At 37.1% G+C, this 21,407-nt stretch overlaps 1 protein-coding gene across 1 annotated transcript in view; it reads right to left on the bottom strand.

Moving 5' to 3' along the window:
• The window catches only part of ARID4B (AT-rich interaction domain 4B), an 84,871-nt gene that overhangs the window by 45,263 nt on the left and 18,201 nt on the right, over nucleotides 1-21,407 (bottom strand). Inside the window, exons 3-6 of the mRNA XM_060753848.2 lie at nucleotides 9,590-9,700; nucleotides 7,996-8,061; nucleotides 4,369-4,459; nucleotides 2,147-2,226 (exon numbers count right to left, since the gene is read on the bottom strand). Of these exons, the coding sequence (XP_060609831.2) occupies nucleotides 2,147-2,226; nucleotides 4,369-4,459; nucleotides 7,996-8,061; nucleotides 9,590-9,700 (348 nt within the window). The remainder of the gene's footprint in view (nucleotides 1-2,146; nucleotides 2,227-4,368; nucleotides 4,460-7,995; nucleotides 8,062-9,589; nucleotides 9,701-21,407) is intronic.

Genomic DNA, 21,407 nt, shown 5'->3' with positions numbered 1-21,407 from the left:
TTCAACATGTACAGTGAGATTCTGTAATCTACTCAGAACTAAGTCCTACTGAGTTTATAGGCATTGAGCATATGATTGCAAGCCCAATGTATTTCTCTGCTGCCAGTACTCTTTGCACTATGGACTTCATTAATTTTTTCCCCCAGAATAACTGTTTATCCGAGTAGCTTTCAAAGTTATAGTCATGTTAATATGTTGCAGTATAATATAGAAATGGGGGCAGGGATGCAAAAATCAAGCCTCCTTGGGAGTGTTTTATCTTAGCATGAGGTTTCATGACCATCCATCCTACTTCTTCCGAAGCAATAATAAGTGCAACTGAAGTAATGGCCTGATATCCATGAACATTCTTCGTAAAGCAAATCCATGGGTCTCAAAGATGTTGCTTGATTCCTCCCTCACCACCCACTCCCACCTCACACTTTCCATTTTCATCTGAGTGGAACATCTGAATTTTTAGGCAGCTTGCCAGTGCACTGGAAATTATGGGAGTACTTTCCCAAGCATGGCCCATTTACAAGTTCAACTCTCTGTTCTCCAAAATCTCTTGACAACAGCTTGGAAACAAATGTGAAACCAGAGCTATTCCCGCTTCCTGCTCCTGCCCCACTCCATTTCACTACTTCTTTAAAACCAGGATGTGCTGTTTTCAATGACACAGCAGCTGCTCCCAGCAGTAGCACTAAGAATAATCAAATGGAATTAATAAGAAAGCAAGATATGCCCAGGTTTGCAGGAGTGCAGTAGAAGAACAGCGAGGAATCCATCTTGGAGAAGCTGCAAATTAATAGCTTCTCGGTATGGCACATGGAAGCTAGATCTCTCCCTCTTTAAAGTAAGCAGGGCAGAAGTCCCAGACACAATGTGAAAGGAAAGCATGACATAAATTTCATGGAGTTTGCATGTGAGATCACAGTAAGGCTAAAATTCTATACCAGAGGGATTTATATCTGAATAGGTATGTACTGAATTTTATTCTAACACAACGATTTCAGTTCTCAGTTGTTTACATATTCTGTTTTTGTGAAGATATAGCAACATGAGGTATTAATACTCAGCTGAAAATTAATACACTTTTTTGGAGTAAGAGTTATTATTCTGTTAAAAGTTACAAAGACAACAAAATGCAGGGAGATTCAGTCTCAAGAATTAAACCATACATTGGCCTCAACTGAAATATAAGTCAATATCATATCCTTTTCACAGCAAAGCAATCAATTCTATTCATTGCTGATTATTCCAATCTGCTAGATATAGTGCCACATGACTTAGCTGCAACCAGTTTATTGTTTTAGTTGGATTCGCATAAGAGTGACCCTATAATTTAAAAACAGATTTCTATTGCTACTAAATAAAACAAATTTAGTAAAATATTGATTAAAACATGCATTTCACAAATGATACTCTCTGAGTTATAAACATAGGACCTAGAAACAACTCACAGTTAAGAACGGGGGTGAAATAACAGGAAGTGAGAGAAATCTACCCCTAGGAAGTAGAATTCACTCCTGAGAGAATTATAATAGGAAAAGGTGTTTCAACTGAAGCTTTCTCGCCAATCCTTGTTTCCATAACAAGCCAAATTTTTCAAAATCCAATTATCCCAGGAACAGTAAGTGAGGTGAAATCTTCTGAACAGGGGCATAACACCACAGGGGTGTTAACCCTTCCCTATGCTATCCAAAGCAAAAAAAGATATATTTTTGGATGGAGTTCCACTTTAAAAATACACTTGTTCTGACTTACATACGAATTTAATTTAAGAACAAACCTACAGAACTTATCTTATTCGTAACTTGGGGACTGCCTGTAAAATGTTGTAAATTGTCTTTTGGCTCAAGTCACAGACATATCACTATATGACTTCAACAGCAAAGTTACCTTTAGCAAAATTACTGATTTGTTATAATAATAATAATAATAATAATAATAATAATAATACTTTATTTCTATCCCACCCTATTTCCCTGAGGGGACTCATTCTTTTTGGAAGAGAATAGTTACAATTGTCTATATTTTTTATTCTATTAAACATGTGTTTAATTTACTGACAATGTGCCAAGTGTCAACATTAAAATCAAACAAAATCTAGAAAAGCAGAGATCTACAAACAAAATACATTTTACATTTAATTACAGATACTTACTTCACTCTCAGCAAAATGTCTCTCTCCTTTCAGGCAAAGTGAAGAGCGTCTCAGAGTCTTCTCATCTCCATCATCAAATACTGTAACCAAAATGCAAGCACAAATGTAAACCACTGTGTTATCAGAATTTATCCCCTTCTCGTTGCCAAAACACTTATCACTAAAATTTTACACTGCGTATAGAGATAAATGTGTCTTGTCTCAATCATTTCAATAAGAATTAACCATTTCTTAAATGAGTATATGCCAAATGTGTATGAATATCAAGACCAAATGCATTTAAAGGCCATTCAATGCATTCATCTATTTTAGTATATGTGCTGCTGAAGTAAGTTCTGCATCCATTTAAATTCTAGCATTATGCTATGTGAAACCAACAGCTGTATAACACTACGCCATTCTTAAATGCAGCTGGGGATGGATCACCTTTTTATTAAGCACAATGTACAAAAACAGTATGAACATTTAAAGGTATACCTTTTCACTTTAAAACAAACTTTTTTCATTAGCAGAAATTGAATGATTATATAGTAGGAACAGAATTTTGAAGACCTCACATAGTTGGTTACTAATATAGCCAATGACAAAAGTAGAATTCGAAATAAATGCTTAGCCACGTTTAAAGGACTATAGACCCTCACATCAACCTGCACAGAATCTGAGATCTTCAAGTCTGTCTCCTACATGTAATGAGGAAGCAATGGCATATTCAAGAAGGCGGTGGGGGGTGGGTCATCCTTCTGAATGCCGCATAAGGTGGTTCATCCTTAGCTAGAGTTGCAGAAAGGAAATGTAGAGAAAATGTGTGCTGGGAGTTGTCCACTACAGGCAAGGGGCACAAAATTCTGCAGAGCATAATAAGGCAAAGAAGGACAGGGTGGCCAGGGAAGAGGCAGAAGAGGATGGAAAATGGCACAGCAGAAAATGTTGAAAACAGTGGCACCTTTCTGCCTCACAAGGCCCTTCCAGACAGGCCCTATATCCCAGGATCTGATCCCAGGTTTTTTGTTTTAAACTGGATTATATGAGTCAGAACTGCCAGATAATCGGGAATAAACAGAAAACCTGGGATTAGATCCTAGGATATAGGGCCTGTCTGGAAGGGCCCTCAGGAACCCATAAAAGAAGATGCTGAATGGCAGCAGTTGCGGTAGTGCACTAGTTGCTCTCATAAGCAGAGTTTTTTTCATGGTCTGAGACGGGCTCTGCGCCACAAGTGCCAAACAAGATTGGGGAATACGGAAGTCACATGTACAAATTCAATTCATAGCCTGGTTGGCAGAACACCCCTATTAATGAAGAGAGAACCTGAAAAAGCAACCTTCAGCACATCATAAAGTAAAAAGGTAACAAGTCAAAAATCAGAGAAATGTTGGTGTACAAGTGCAAACTTCTAAATGTACTTCTAGTCTATAGAAAATGCCACAAATTACATTTAAGTTACATTTTAACTTGTACAAATTAGAATAAAATTATCATTTTAAATATCGAGATACATTTCTATTAGATTAATGCTATTTGGCTTTTTAAGATTTGCCAAATGTTTATTGTGTTAAAGAAATAAAAATTACAACTAGCTGAATTATGAAAGCAAACTTTTTTCAGGCTTAGTGAAGCAGAGCAACGCCAAAATCCTACACATTTTAGCATAACTATCACTGTTCATATACTTGATTGCATAATTGTGCAATTAACTGCACAATTGTTACCAAGTCCTTGAGCTCACTCCTTGGGTAATAACCATAAATTAGATCCCCATCCATAAGTTAAAAAGTGAGAGAGGGGGTATATATATTTGCCTGCAAAAGTATTGGCTGCACCTTGTTTATGCAATTGCTGAGAAAACACAATCCTTGTACAAATATTTTTTACACTAGCATAATATCCCAAATTATTCTAACTCTAGCCTTAACCTTTTCTATAGCCTTCCCTCTTTCTTTTTGTTTTTCATAAATTCTTTCGTTGTCATTTTTTATTATTCCTTCACATTACCATCACCATGCCTACTGTCTCTTTCTGTACACTGTGACACAGCTTTAGCATAAGAATATTCTTAAACTGTTAAACATAAGATTCCATTAAGGTAATATTTTGGAACCATAAAAGCGCTCAGTAAATGTAACAGCATTACACTTATTTCACTATTGTTATGGGAGAAAAAGACATTTTAACAGCTTGTCATGTTTAGACAAAAGAAAAATATGAGGTTTTTTTCTCCTTACCTACAGTGTACCAGCTTGCATCTGTTAATTTGTTGATGACAGCCTCTTGATAAGTTCCATCCGGATTCCTAACTTCAACCACAGTTCCGACCTAAAACATAAAGGCCAATTACATCACTTTTAAGGAGACGTTAAATTAGAAAATATCAAACATTTTACTTTTAATTTAATTCAGTTCCTATTATAATTAAGCAATAGGGAGTGCTATGGTTTTAGTTGTGAATAGGTTTTTAATCGGTTTTAAGGGTTTTAGCGGTTTATTTTTTAATACTGGTACTATTCAATTCTGTTTTAATGTTTATATATTTTTAGGTTTTAAATTATATTGCATTGGTTTTACTGTAAGTTACTTCTCTTTTGTAGAGAACAAAAGCAGGATATAAATAAACTTAATAAAAATAGCAGCAGCAGCAATAGTGTGAGTGCTAGTAATTTACAAACAGCACCATAACATTTTGAACTATGCCAGAAATCCAGTATTCTGATCATTAACACTGTGTGTTTTTAAAATGTCAGAATGCTTAAATTATATTCAAAAGTCAGTCTCAGTTTGAATCCAAAAATATATCCAAAAAGCTATTGCCAGATAGTAATAAACTTTATTTGTAACCTGCCCTATCTCCTCAAGGGGATTCAGGGCAGTTTCCAGCAAATGATGACAAACACTCAATGCCATAAAACAATACAAAATAAATAAATAACCTCAAAAATAAAACATCTATATAATTTATTTGCCAGGGCAAGGTGCTGTGTTCTAATCAACATTACTAATCCTCCTCCTCTCCATAGGCTAGAGAACAAAGATATGTTTTGAGTAGTTTTTTAAAGGAGAGGAGGGAAGGGGCCGTTTTTAATTCCTTAGGGAGGCAATTCCAGAGGGGGAGCCGATCACAGAGAAGCCCCCCTTTCTCGTCGGCTGCAGCCATACTTGTGACGGGGGGGGGGGCGCACGGGACAGAACCCACCGCAGAACCCAGGCTGGTTTATTTACAAAGATGCAGTTTTTATATAGGATAGATACACTGATAAGCCTCCTTACTACTTCCTTATTACCAGTAGATGGTGAACAAGAGCTGATGGTCAAAGTTGTTGTTCTTTATTCTGAGTCCCAAGTCTGAACTACTGTTTATTGCTATTTCAATTCCTTTGCATTATAAAGAAGATTAGAAAACAACAAACCCTCTAACCACTGCAAAAGCTGTTTTGGATCTGGAGGAAAGAAATCACTCATGGTTTTGCTTTAATATTCCATCCAAGATTCACATTTTTCCAGTAACCATTGTGTTCCTTTTTTGTTATCTCCAATCTTACACTATCCACAGAGTTCACAGGAAGGAGCAATTAATACTGGAGACAACGAAAGGAAACTATGTTTCCTTCATGAAAAGTGCTGCAGTTGTTAAGATATATTCATTACTACTTCCTTGCCCCACACTTCTGTTATCCATACTTTGAATGATTATACAGATCACTGACGTGTTTAATTACCAACAAAACATCTAGAGAGAGATACAGTATAAAAATGAAATCAAGTGACCACACCAAGTAATGATTTATTTAAGAGAATTTTAGTGCAATACAGAGGTTCCTGAGATCAAGGAGTAGAGAGAACCAGGACTGGGAGTTAAGGGTATCTTCTAGTACAACCTCTTTTTCCACAAAATGGATTGTTGAGATGGAGATTTCTCTGTCTGTACACCAATTCCACAGAGATGGGAGTGTGTGGTGAAGCAGGCTCCACAATTTCACCCTATTCTGCTTCTTCAGGCAGTAGACCACTGTGGTGTTGGGAGATTAAATGAATAATCTTGCCTCTCAGGATAAGTTTGAAAGTTCAAAACACCTTTTTGGAGCCAATATTTCAAGAGCATTGATGTGGAGAATGCTCTCCTCAGACATCCAGCACCCCCTCTCACAGGCAGTCTCTCCACACTTGCTCCCCACCCTTCCACTGAAGTGTCCATGTCGACCAACACTGTGGGCTGAGGAGGGAGGAACTGCATGCCTGCTTTCACACTGCTTGGATTGAACCACAACTCCAGAGACCAAGGAATATTCTTCAGTCTGGCGAGACATAGTCAAGGAGGTTTGAGAAGCAGACAGAAGCAGGTGAGGAACCATGAAGGGAGATAGCACATACTGAGCCTCAAGTGCAGCATTACTGCCATGGTGCAAGTCATGAAACCAAGGAACACTAAAAAGCAACACTTGATTTTGCCATTTTATATAAGGGACACCATGAACTGATGAAACCAACACAGAAGACTGGTGGAATTCTGCAGAAGGACATTCAACTATTTTAACTTTAAATTATGTAGCTGCTTAAACGACTTGAAGCAGTCTATCACAAATTGAGTCATAGAAATTGGTACCGTTGCTTTGTCCTTTGGTACCAATTTTGTCAAAACAGTCCGAGCAGCTTCACCTGAATCCAGTTTTCATCTTCTTTTTCTTATGTCACTCCTTGGAAGAATGCTTAGAGCAGTGGTTCTCAACCTGTGCATCCCCAAGAGTTTTGGCCTACAACTCTCAGAAATCCCAGTCAGTTTACCAGCTGTTAGGATTTATGGGAGTTGAAGACCAAAACACCTGGGGACCCACAGGTTGAGAACCATTGGCTTAGCAGTAGAGACAAGGGCCTTCAGACTGAGAGACCAACTTCAGTGTTGAGGCTCCACCTTGACTGCTCAGTCAAAGCGATATTGTACTGACTAGCTGAGTTACGACTTCTCTGAAAGATTTTCAGATTCCTGGTGAGATCTTCTTACTGCCAAACAGACAAATGAATCAGAGACTGTAGGAACTACTGAAGAGTGAAGCAGTAGCTATAAGTGACTCACATTGGAGGCTTGTCCAAAGCACAGACAGAGCATGATCATAAAGAAGACTCTTAAGCATAGAAGAGCTCGTTTTTTATGTGCATGTGGAGTACACTTTACAGTAGCTACAAGATCCCACATTATAGCATTCTCCAAGGTACATCAGACAACACAAATCACAGCAACAGTGGATGAAAAGGAACTAAAGATTTGAGGAGGAATCAGACTGGTCACATGAATTGGTGATGAGGGGCTGCCACCAAAATACTTATACAACAGCTCTAGAAGGTTCTGAATGCACTATGCTGGCATAGTGAACTCATTTGTGTAAATCACAAAGACAAATGAAACGTACATGTGGACACTATGCAAACAGAAATATAGCATGACCCTCTTATCCACAGAGTCAATCTCCACTATTTCACATATCCACATCCAACACCCCCCCCCCCCCCCCACACACACACACAAAAGATAATGTTTGTGGAACTTTCTAGGTCAAACCAAAATCATGCAACAGAAGAATGAGGCCAGGAGTGCTTTGATGCACCTTTAAACATTGTGCACTCTCTTTCAGATAACAAAGAGTACATAACTATCCTGATCAACATATGCAGTATGGCAGAGGAAGTACTTTTATTTACACATAGTATAAGTTGTTATTTACACATAGTATAAGTTGGTTAACAGAACCAACTTATACTATGTGTAAATAACAGTCTAATTTGCTGGAATACTAAATAATGTATTGTGCATCAGTAAGTTTGATTATAAATATAGTTATCCTATAAATATTCAAATACATTACCTTTAAAGCACCTTTTATGTGATCATCTTGAACTTCCACAGTGGATGAATCATGTTTGAAAGTTACCTAGAATACAGAGTTCAAACAACAATTAACACAATGCAAGCATTGCTATATTTCTGATCTTAGTGTCATGTGTCCACAAAAGCTGTAGACTATGCCACTGGCTGTCAAACAACTGCATCAACTTAATAAATAACACTGTATTTCAATACAGGTGATATTTTGAAAAAGATACCACAAAGCAATTGTATATACACATTGACTATGTTGGAGATTAACTTTCCTAAATATACTCTTTAATAGCAATTGTTTAATCACACATACTTCTTTGCTTATGATAAACATCTCTAATAGATAATCACAAGCTTGCTCTTGCCTAGACCAATGAAATCCTGAGTGTGACTTTCAAGAAATCTATGCGAATAGCACATACATGAATAGCTATAATAAGGTGGAATCAAACTGAACTTCCCCCCTCCTTTCACAGAAACTGAAACATATATTATTCTCTGAGAATAGGCAGAGTGTATATCTGTGTATATCTGACAATATATAATAAAATAGTCTAGAAAAATCAAAGGAATGCATAATTCTTATCCCAGACTATGTCTATGTCCTGAGGTTCCAAAAATTAAGAGGGCTTAAGTGGAATGTGGATGCCAACTCTGCCTGTTCAAACTATATTGCTGGTCATGAGTTGGAAAACGCAAGTCACCACAGGGTGATAGGAGGGACCTCCAAACAAGGACAAATTAGCTGACAGCCAGCAAGGAACCTTCACTCTCTCAATCTAAAGTGATATGTATGGGGAACCATGCCTGTCAAAATTATTATTAATGTTCTTATAATTTGATGATTACAATTACATTTTTTAAAGGAATTAATGCATCAATCACACTGATTAACTGATTCATGCTTTCACTCTCCTGAATTGTGATTGCAGTTCGGGCAACACTTGGGAAATGCAAATAGTGCCAGGATAGACAGTTCACAAAGCATTAAAAATAAAATTAAAAAAATAAAAAAGGGTTGGGCATGTCTTTCTGAAATTAATGGGATCTGGGCAAGATCACTGATGGTTGCTACTACCCAGGAATGCATGCACATATAATTAATTCATTATTTCCCATAATCTTTTCCACCATTTTTCATCCTTTCCAATATCTTTTTATCTGTAGTACAGTTAAAGATAAAAGGTATAGTTAAAGGCCTTTTATATTTTATACTTACTGTTTTTTTTAAAAAACAACAACGCTAATGCTCTGCTGGTGCTGCTACACTCATTATAAATCACTGCATCCCCAACAAATTTATTGGAAGTGTGATGACTCTGGCCACTCACTACTATGGAAGGTACTCCTCAATTTACTGTCTCTAAAGAAATCCACACTGTGAGATCTACACATTCAAGAGCTTTACATATACATAAGGGATGGGAAGAATGTGGTTCTCCAGGTTTGCTGAACTACAGCACTACCATATTTCACCATTGGCTTTACTGGCTAAAACTGTGGAGTGTAACAAGCCAACATCTCAAGGATTGTCCATTCCCCACCTGGCTGGACTCAATAATGAATATGAGAGTACGTACCTTCACTTTAACTAGTCTTTTAGTTGTCTTGATCTTGGCCTCACAGAAGGCTCCTCGATATTTTGCACTCACGTCAGTGCCCACTGTCAAATAGGGAGGCTCATCAAGGGCCTAGAAGAGAAAAAAAGAAGAGATACAAATCTTATCCTCTAAGAGTCGGAAGCGACTGAACGAATAAATAACAAGATATTTTTTATATATGCATGCATACATATAGTGAATCTTGTAAAAGGAGGAAATATCTGGTTGACCTTCCTAATACTAACTTAAATTCGAAAAAGCTCTTTCTGGTTCAGGTTACTACCAGGTCTGCAACCATAATTAAGTAGATATAACCAAACTACTGATCTTTATCAAGTTAAAACAGTTCAGGTACACATATGGAACAATAATTAATACGTATTCACAAAAGGAATTCTTAGATTACGCATAATTAAATCTAACAGATTTTGACACTATATATATCATAATCTCTTTTGAATATAAAGTGATCACTTTATCTATATAAATAAAAATGTAATGTTCGTTTGTGGGATTAATGTAACTCAAAAACCACCAGACAAATTGCCACCAAATTTGGACACAAGACACCTACTAACCCAAGGAGTGACCATCACTATTGTCATTTGGGAGTTGTCATTGTTGTGATTTATAGTTCACCTACAATCAAAGAGCATTCTGAACTCTACCAACGATGGAATTGAACCAACCTTGGCACACAGAACTCCCATGACCAACAGATAATACTAAAGGGGATTGGTTGACCTTGAGTTTTGGAGTTGTAGTTCACCTACATCCAAAGAGCATTGTGGATTCAAACAAAGGTGGATCTAGACAAAACTTGGCATAAATATTCTATATACCCAAATATGAACACAGATGAAATTTGGGGGGAATAGGCTTGACATTTGGGAATTAGAGTTACTGGGATTTATACTTCACCTACAATAAAAGAACATCTCAACTTCTCATACAGAACCCCCATGACCAACAGAAAATACTTAAGGCCATCCAGTCCAACTCCCTTCTCCAAGGCAAGAAAACATAATCAAAGCCCTCCTGACAAAGAGCCATCCAGATATAGATAGATATATAAGATTCACACACACACACACAGATAAAGTCTCATAGATTTAAAAGGGACGCCTAAAGAAGGACAATGCTATATTGCATGTTCCAGAGTAGGCAAACCAGACAATCTCCACATCAACACTGACAAAGTAACAAGAAGAAATACTATTTACGCCAACACTTTCTCATTACTTTTCCAGATCACCAGACTGGGCCACAGCAATGCATGGCAGGGGATGGCTAGTTCTAAATAAATATTTGGCCTCAAGAATGTGAATTTATTCAGTTTTCCAGGCACTATTCAATGCACTTAATATCATCACAAACTAAACAAATGTTTTGGGAAACTATCTATCATTAGTATGCCTTTGTGGTGGATGGTTTGTTACCTTTGCATACTATCTGAGAAAGTAATCGCAAACAATAAAATCCTCAGATGAACTGCCACAAAGCTCAAATTTAGACATTTTAGAGCAAAAAAAAAGGGAAATTACCACCCCTGGTTACACCTCATATTGGAAGTCACAACATATGACAACACATCAGAATCTATTTGGAGTTTCTGATTGTAAGTTGTAAATTCTGTAGTTATTGCTAGTACTTTATAGAAAACAAGTCCCTGAGAATCATTAGGACCCAATCATCTTTACAAAGCATTTTGATTTGAACACTGAGGACACACTACTGCTGAGGTCATCGTCATCCCAGATTTGCAGAAGCAAAAGTAATAATATACCAGGCTATAGGTATATTTAATTAGCAATGAGTTCTGGCGTGATGCTCATATATTGCTTCTGCAGTTTTTACTCAGGAAAGGGGGAAATGAGTGTAGACCTTAAATCACAACTCAGCTGAGACCTGGGAGGGCAAGAAGCAGCCTCTCAGTTTCTGCATGAAGGTTAAGATACACAAAGAGCTTCTTTAGAATTGATCTTCTGAGAGCCAAATTTCAAATTCCTTCTTCTCCCTGAGCTAAAGGAACTGCCAGACAAAAAAGCAAGGCAAGAAGAAGCTTGCAGAGAACTTAGCACACACAAAAAAGCAATAGGTAGATTTTTTTTTCATTTCATTCTCCCTACTGAGCCTTTGGAGAAAACTAACTCACAAAATATGAAACACCACAAATTTAAAAAGCACTATTTTTGAGACATTAAAAGAATATTCAAAAGGCTTTAGCTCAAAACATTTTAAATGTGCAATATTCCATCTTGGGAAGTTTATATCGATGTAGTGCTATCCAAATGTTTTTGAGCACAGTTCTTGTCACTTCTGTTTATGCTGGTTGGCTTCATATGAATTGTTGAAGGAAAATATAACAACTTCTTTACACAACATGTTGTCTAATGATGTTTTGATAGTAGCTACAACCCTAACAACAAAAATGGCCATGACACAAACAATTTTGCTCCCAGTTAAAGGAATTACAGTGAATATTAAGGAATTAATGCACAGCAGGCCCACTTATTATATAAGCTTGGGAATGAAGTTTCATTTATAGGCAAAAGGCTTAGAAAACCATAGAAAGGGTGACCTATAATATGCCTAGAGAAGTTTTAGAGATTCTACTGGAAGCTGACCACAGAATCGCACTGAGAACCCAAAAAGAACACTTCTCTTTGCATTTACTATGGTATGCATCAAAGCATTGTTAATTTTTTTAGGTAAGAAGAGTTCTGGAGTTGATTTGTTGCATAATATACTGTTGTGTGTAAGCAGTTTAGGATTTAATTGTTTTAAGCCAGAAAATGGAATTTAAATTCAAAAAGTAGACTGTTTCAAGTACTGTACTAAGATTCAAGTACCAAGAATATGCCCGCAACTCTGTTCAGTTCTGCTGATAAACTGTTAAAATGATATAGGGCCATGAACAAGTCACAAACATAAAATGCTATCCAAAGTCCATTACCCACAATGCATCTAAAATTATAATAGAACTTCATACCAAGTCAATGCCTGTTGAAATGTTCACAATTTCCCTGAAATAAATAAGAGAGGGAGAACCACAGGAAAAAAAAAACCTTTCCAGCCCACTTTAAAATAACAAAGCTTGGTGTTCAAAGTATGCAATTTAGTACTATATTCAATGAAGATGTTAAGGCGGGATTGTTATTTGCTGTATAACGTAATAAAACCCATAGACAGAACTGCAAAGGTGAGAAAACTACTGCCTGCAGGCCATTTTTGCGGGCGTCCAAATTTACTTTTGCCTCTTTGTATCCCTAAAAGGGATGTAGGAATGCTAGACCATATTTTTGTCTCTCTCCAGACTACTTTGTTCAGTGAAAAACCATTGTCCCACAAGAGAAAGTAACAATGAAGTTAACTTCTGGGTCATTTCTTGATGGAAAAGAGGCTTTCCTGGGGTAAAATACTCTCCCCCACACACGCACACAAAGACCCCTAGAAGCACTTTGGGAGCAAGTGAGCTGAAGCCTCAGCTCTACAAGGTACCCTGGGGGCCCCCAACTCCTGCGAATTGCCCATTCCTGGCATATAGAACATGTCGATACCTCTCCAGCTTTGTTATATATGCCCAGAACTCATAAGGAATTATACTGACATAGAGAAAATATAGGGGAAAGGACACTTGCAAGCAAAATGAAACACTGTATAGTGGACTCCACATAAAACTTTTGCAAATTAACGTGACTGTGTCATGTTGTGACACTAGTGTTTTCTAAAACTGTACTCACATCACAGCAACATCCATTCCATGTGTTTTCTAGACCTCACTGCAGGCTAAACTACTAATTAGTCGCTGTTTAGTTTGCTAGAAGGCGTATCTGCTGGTTCAGCAAATTTATTAAAATTCTTATCATTATTATTAGCTGATATATCTATCTACCCTTACACGTGCATATGATACACTGCTGTTTTAGTAACAGCTCAATGGAGGATCAGTGACCTAAGCTAGAATTGCTCTGTATCATACTAACCAGAAAACTGATTTTCCTCAAACTAAGAGAGCATGTGATCTAGTTTAGTTCTTACCAGATTCATATATTTTTATCAGGAGTATATTAAAATTGGACAAGAACCCACTCTTACACAGCATTTCTCTTAAGCAATTCTTATTTATTTAACGTGTCAGTATCAACCAGTATCAACCAGACATTTTTAACATTTTTTTAACAGACAAAACTGAGTTTGCAAACTTGGTAGTTGATTAAATGTCCTTTGACCAGTAGCTGGTCACTTGGAGTGCCTCTGGTGTTGCTGCAAGGAGGTTCTTCATTGTGCAAGTGGCGGGGCTCAGGTTGCATTGCAGCAGGTGGTCAGTGGTTTGCTCTTCTCCACACTCAAATGTCGTGGATTCCACTTTATAGCCCCATTTCTTGAGGTTGGCTCTGCATCTCGTGGTGCCAGAGCGCAGTCTGTTCAGTGCCTTCCAAGTCACCCAGTTTTCTGTGTGCCCAGGGGGGAGTCTCTCATTTGGTATCAGCCATTGATTGAGGTTCTGGGTTTTAGCCTGCCACTTTTGGATTCTCGCTTGCTGAGGTGTTCCAGCGAATGTCTCTGTAGATCTTAGAAAACTATTTCTTGATTTAAGCAATCAGAAGCAACCAGAACCAGAAGCTATTGTTGAACACATTTCTTTTATACACTGTTTAACTTAGAGAATGTAAACAGTTATCCATGTATACTAATATACTTATACTAACAACTGTTGATAATACTACACTTTTTGAGCTTAAAATTATTAAATCTACATTGAGGGAAGGCATGACATATAGACCTGGAAGATTTACTGAGGTTAATAGTACACTCAAAGTTAACATGCTGAGAAGCAAGCTAACACCATCTCTCCTCTTGACTCCTCATCCTCTCCACTCCAGAGAGGAGCAATTCCAGAGGTAGCACTGAGCCACTTCTAGTAACTAATATCTAATCTTGCATCCCAGGAAGAGGAGGAAGTGGCAGCCTCCACTGTGGCAATTGCTGCCATACAATAACAGCCACATCTTGTTCAGGACCAAATATCTGCAATAGCAGCCAAATTAACAGAACTGAATTGGTGAAAAATGCAAGGGAGAATTATCCCATGCTGTCCCTGGGAGCTGTTTGTGGTGCACCAGGGTGCATACGTTGAGAAATGCTCAAATATTCAATCTTGATCTGGATGAAGCCCCATGATGCCTCTCAAGAAAGGAAGGATTGTTTCACTTCTCTAATTCTCCCTACTCAGTGCCCATACAGATGCCTCTTGTTATCCCACTTCCATTATTATCCTTCTGATCCAAGAAAAGTAAGCAGCAAGGAAGCCAGGGAGCCCACTCCATAACTGAGATGACACCTAACATGCCTTCTCATCAAACCTGACAAGTAAAACTGATGACAAGCCTTTTCATGACAGAACAGATAACCTGGGCATAAAGAAAATGTTGAGCAAATCTCCCATTATCTGGATCAAGCAACCAAACTTTAACAACATCAGAAAAACTAAAAATGCTTCTGCCTCCCTTCATTTTAACCTCTCTTCAGGCTCAAACCCAGAATCAGGCAGGCTCAAACCCAGAACCTCAACCAATGGCTGATACCAAATATGAGACTCCCCCGTGGGCACACAGAAGACTGGGCGACTTGGAAGGCACTGAACAGACTGCGCTCTGGCACCACGAGATGCAGAGTCAACCTTCAGAAATGGGGCTACAAAGTGGAATCCACGACATGCGAGTGTGGAGAAGAGCAAACCACTGACCGCCTACTGCAATGCAACCTGAGCCCTGCTACATGCACAATGGAGGACCTTCATGCGGCGACACTAGAGGCACTCCAAGTGGCCAGCTACTGGTCAAAGGACATTTAATGAACTACCAAGCTTGCAAGTTTTGTGTTTTTTTTTTATCTGTTTGTTTTGTTCTGTTAGAAATGTAATACAATGGTCTGGTTGCCCCTGACACGATAAATCAATAAACCTCTCTTCAATTTTTGTATACAGAACCAAACATTTATATATAGTCATAATGAAATGCCATTTTCAAAATAAATAATGATGGAAATAAATAAATAAATAAATAAATAATGATGTGCCATCAGAAGTCAAACCAGACATGAGAATATGTAATATGTTATATGTAATATGACTACATTTTCTATTGTTTAAAGCACACCCAACCAGAAACAGAGAAACAGTCACTATATGGCAGCTGTCAGAAGCTCCATTTTGTCTGAATCAGCAGTTTTAAGTAACAGTTTTTAACCCTTTGCATTTCCTGGTGCACTTTCTTCTGATGTAAACTCTCATAGGTGCTACTGATAAAGAGGACATAAAAGCACCATATATGTCTTGTCAAGTACCATCACTCCAATTAAAATCAGAATCCACAGTCCAGTAACTACTATAAAATAAATAAACATTTTGTTGGGATATGAATGTGATTTTAATAATTGATGTCATTGTCTGATGTTTTCATTCTGTGGTTTTTAATGTAAATGTTTATTTAATTGTTTGTTTTTATGGCATTGAATTATTACCAATGTATAAAGCCGTTCCGAGTCGCCCTCGGGGTTGAGAAGGGTGGGGTACATATGTGGTAAATAATAATAGCATACTCATTTTAAAATCTAGTTTCTAATGGCCTTGTAAAAGTAAAATATCTCAAACAGTCAGTCTGCAATTACTTCACCTCCTTAGTGTTTTAAACAGAAGAGGCTGTGGTAAATGAATGCACCCATTTGGGTGCTCTCTGCTCTAAACACAATACAGTGATGCACTCCCACCTGTTATGGGGGTTATGTACTTCTGTTGTTCATCAACTATGTTAAGTTGTTTTTTGAAACTCCAGTGTGGCTGGGGTGAGCACTGAAGGTAGAGTAGAGACAGGCCTATGGAGCAGTTTATTCTCAAGCTATCTGATGTGGGAGACCATAAATTAATTTTTTACTATGTGCTAAGGGTTGGTAATATATCTGCAAACATTAGCTAAAGATGTCTCAGTAGGAATCAGCAACCAACTCAAGGAACAACACCAGTCCCCAGACCATTACTTTCAGTAGCCCAGTTCTATTCATTAATTCTGAAGGACTGCTATTCTATTGTCAGTAAAAAGCTGATGAGGAAAGTATGATCAAGTGGTGGGAAAAAAGATGATTTTAATTAAACTGCCTACTTCTATGCTGTCCCCCATGCAAGAAATTGTATTTCCTCATTTTCTTGGGTCCCTTACCTGTCCTTAGCCTCAGGCTGTAAGCATAGATTCCATGGAAAAAGACATGACTTTTACATTTGTGCCCTATATAATCAGACTGTTGGTTGAAACTATTGCAATAAGAACACCACATATCATAAGATATATACTCATTACTGTATTTTTATTTCCTTCAGATAACCAACACAAGCAATACAGAAATATTTCCAATTTAATTCTCACGTGTTGCCTTTGACACAGGGAAATAAGCACATGTTCGATATGCACTCTCCCCAAAACTTTTGTGCATGTATTTGTGTGCTTGGAAATCTGCCACTCAGCAACAGAAACGATTTAAGCCCAAGTGCACATTCAATTTTACTAATTATTTTAAACGGGTGTATTTAACCACTTGTAACATGTATGATGGGGCTTTTAAAAATAATCTCATTCACTAATCCAGAGAAGTTCTTGAGTGGTACAGGAAACTTCTTGCTGCTGTACGTAACCTCATAAACATTATTCTCTATGGCAGTACATAGAGTAGAAATAGAATCTGCTGGGAATTCATTCTAAATTCACATTTAACAGGTGAGTTGTATCTTAATAACAGTATTATTTCATTTCCCCCACAGCGCATGTATCTAAAAAGCTATCAGCTGGGCTACCAGTGGAAGCATAGATCAAATGGTAGATTTAGAACACCCCAGAGAAAAGTTTCTCTCTCTCTCTCTCTCTCTCTCTCTCTCATTTTTGTTCTTTTCATCAATCCCTGACAAAAACCTACTCATGGTAAAGTTTTGCAGCTGCTACTCATTAATCAGTATCATCATCATCATGACTCACTAGTTTTCTGACAGGAAATCATTCTACATTCTCAAAAGTAGTATCATACAACCTGTGTCATGTAAAACACAAGAAAACTTATAGAGAAACACTAGTAATTGGTAAGAAGTCAGCTCTTTAGTGAGAAAGCCATCTTTTTTTCCTGCCTGCGCCCCAAGTCTCTTCAAAATGTGTAGCAAGACAACAATACAACACTTCCCAATATATAAATGCAATTATAAAGGGAGATATAGATGTTGCTCATGATGACATCAAGTTGTCTAGCTTGTAGATTTCCCACATAAAGTGATAGAATTCAACTTACTACTAATATTAGTAACGAAATGCTAGGACTGCTTCAGTTTCTCCTCTGTTCTTACTATGAGAATCATGTGCTCCCAAATTTGTATTCCAAATTGCCACCTAGGGGCTATTTTGATCTAAGTTACCCTCCATGTTATTTTAATCCGATGGACACTTTCCCCCCTGAATAGGAAGCTACCATACAAGCCACTACTAGATATTTTAGGACAAAACAATGTTGCAAGCACAGGGGCAGATACAAGCCCCACAACTATATCTCCAATGAACAATTTCATTAATTCATTAGCTGCCTTCCGAAACTACTCAACCCAAGTCAGAAATGTATTCTGAATCCCTGCTTCATCTACTGTCATCGTGGATTGTTCCTCCATGCCACCCAGAGAATGACAACTGCAGTGCTTTCTCTGTCATGGAGTTTGTGGAGACAAGCAGCAGCAATACAACTTCTGAGTGTGCTCTACCAACTACCAATCTCAGCATGCTCTGTCAACAAGAGAGCACTGCAGTTGTCATTTTCAGCCCTGATCTCCAGTACCCTTAGAAACAGCCTGAATCAATAGTTACATTTTGGGGCGTCACTGGTCACTACAGTGGCTGATCTCATATCCATTTCTGATGAAATAGGTTCTCAGTCAATATCTTTAAATTTTATAACCACTGACATGTAATCTCCGAAGATACAGAAATAATGTTTGAAATATTCAAATCTAACTATTGCATATTATTTGATAATGTTTTACTAACTTGTAACTTTCCAGTGGAAAAGTTATATTGGTGAATGAGTAGGTGCTTACGTGCCCGCACAAGAAATGTGAAAAGAAAAGAAGCAATGCCACCATCTGGTTGAGAGAGGATTTTGTACAGCCACAATATTAGAAATTGAAGGATACCATGGAAGTGAGATGCATGTACATAAGGAAAAGAGGCTGTGTAGACAGGGAGGACACATTGCAACAACGAACAAGAATAAAACATGACCTCAAATATTGTTAGCAGCTGAAAGACCATCTGGGCAGTAAAGAAAGTATCAATACTAATTATGAATGGAATGTTCAGCTGCTTCCTACCCACATCATCCATCGCTCATTGGTGAACAGGACGAACAGCATAACTGTTGGCAAGTGTGTATTTTCTTTCTGATTTTAATAAATGGTGCCTGAATGGTCATTCAAATAAGTAAATGGCTCATTCTGATCTTAGTAAGATCTCAGCCCGAGACACAAATTGGTGAATACATTTCAGGGCTAGTATTTCAGACCACCTCTCTCTATTCCTCCTCATTTACAGTATGACTCCTGTCTTTACAGAACCATTTCATTTATCCATATCCCCAAAAAATAGACCTTTCTAAACACTTTTTATGTCCGCCAGTGTGACTCTGGTATTTTTGAACTAAAAGTCCTTCATTTCAATTCTGCATGTTTGCGCAGTTTGAGAACACATTTCTACATATATGGGATAGGTCAGTGTCTACCAATCTCACCCACATATGTCTTAAATCTAAAAGAGATAATGTCTCTTAAATCTAAAAAGATAACCACAGTACCCTCTCCATAACCCTAATTTTCATCTTATATCCCCCTTATTTCCTTACATAACTGATTCTTACTGAACTATTTTAATATCACACTAAAAGACTACCCAAACTGTTCACTTCTCCTATTATCCCTGTTATTTTCCCAACAGGAAGAAAGCTTTCTAACAACCCTATTTTGTATTCTAACCTTGTACACTGAAAAAAAGTAGTACAACTCATTTTCAAGAGCAGGTTATCTGCCAGCGTGTCATATAAGTGAAAGTGAATAATTTTCATAGGATATAACTTAATTTCAAAACTATTGGCCTACTTATTTCCATAAAAACCAAATTGCCTTAAAAGCTACCTTAAACTGGCATGAAACCTGCGTTCATTATTAAGTATCACTAAAAATATTTTTAAAGTATCCAATGGTATTCAGCAAGCCTACTTATAGTACTTAATATTGTATCTTCTTCATGCTCAAAGTATGAATACACCAAATACTCATTTTTTTCAAAGACTGAAAGAATATCCACAAGATTGTAAATACTATCACCTTCTGTGGTTACACTTCTCATCTTTTCCTCCATCAGAAATTAAATAAGGCTTGGACATACCAGGAAATGCATGCAAGCAAGTGCATGGAATTCCATGTTAATAAATGAATGGAGGTTGAGGAGGTTGAGAACTTTGCCCCTCCCATGGAATCAATCCTCTGTAAGCTAACTCTGAACAATCTAGTAAAAAATATATACTGAAGCCTAAAAACTTTGGGTAGCTTGAATATATAAGAGCAACGGGGGAGGTAAGTTAAAACGACAAAAAAAAAAAACTGATCTACAGCTCATTGTGAAAAATTAAGTTGTTGCACTCTTTTTATTGGTTCTCTGCCACATTACATACACATCACTTGAGTGTTTTTGACTCCTAAAGCCCTAAAATCCTTGACCCAGAATTATGGGATAAGATTTTGATAATGACAAAATCTAAATGATTAAATGCTCAGGTGGAAGGTTCATCCCTTCAGCACTCTCTTTAAAACTAGTAATCCAGATGTCCCAGGAAGTTCATCTCATACTTGACCTATGTATGTGGAGTTGAGAGATGTATCACCCTCTGATTATGCAGGGTCCAAAGTTAGCAATCTTGGCAAATTGGTAACTTACAATTTATCAATTTGCCAAATCTTTTTAATATTACAGTATAGTAGTGTAGTACAATATAGTAATATATAATACTAATATTGTGCTGTGCTAATAATATAATATATTGTATACACATATAATATTGCTTATAATATTATAATGTAATACAATGTAATACTAATAATAATACAATATAATAATATATTTCATAGTACATGTGATATTACTAATAATATTACAATACAGTGGTGTAGTACAATATGGGAATGAATGGTACTAATATTGTGCTATACTAATAATGTAATATATTGTATTTACATATAACTTGTAAGCTGTTCTGAATCCCCTTCAGGGTGAGAAGGGCGGCATATAAATGCCGTAAATAATAAATAAATAAAATTTAAAGCTGTATAAGCCACATCCCTTAAACTAATAAGTCCTTAGGCTACAGTGAATTACACTAGTTACATCATTGTCTGGCATTCCATTAGTGAGACATGTAGATTGAACATCCCTTATCTAGAATTTCAGAATCCAAAATACTCCATATTTTTTGAAGTGTGTACATGAGTGGCTAAGATAGCAACACCATTGCTTTTTGATGGTTCAGTGTACACAAACTTTGTTTTATGCACAACATTACTAAAAACATTGTTTAAGTCTACCTTCAGGACATGTAAAAAAAGGTGTATATTGAAGCATAAATAAATGACATGTTTAGACTTGAATTATTTGGAAGGATGGCAGAAAACAAATACTTAGAGGAGAAAAAGAGAAGGAGAATATGGTTTATTATGGTAAGAAAT

Source organism: Anolis sagrei, chromosome 1 (genome assembly GCF_037176765.1).
Source record: "Anolis sagrei isolate rAnoSag1 chromosome 1, rAnoSag1.mat, whole genome shotgun sequence".
Lineage (NCBI taxonomy): Eukaryota > Metazoa > Chordata > Lepidosauria > Squamata > Dactyloidae > Anolis > Anolis sagrei.
The sequence above is the reverse complement of the archived record's forward strand: the minus strand, read 5'-3'. Positions and strand labels throughout refer to the sequence as shown.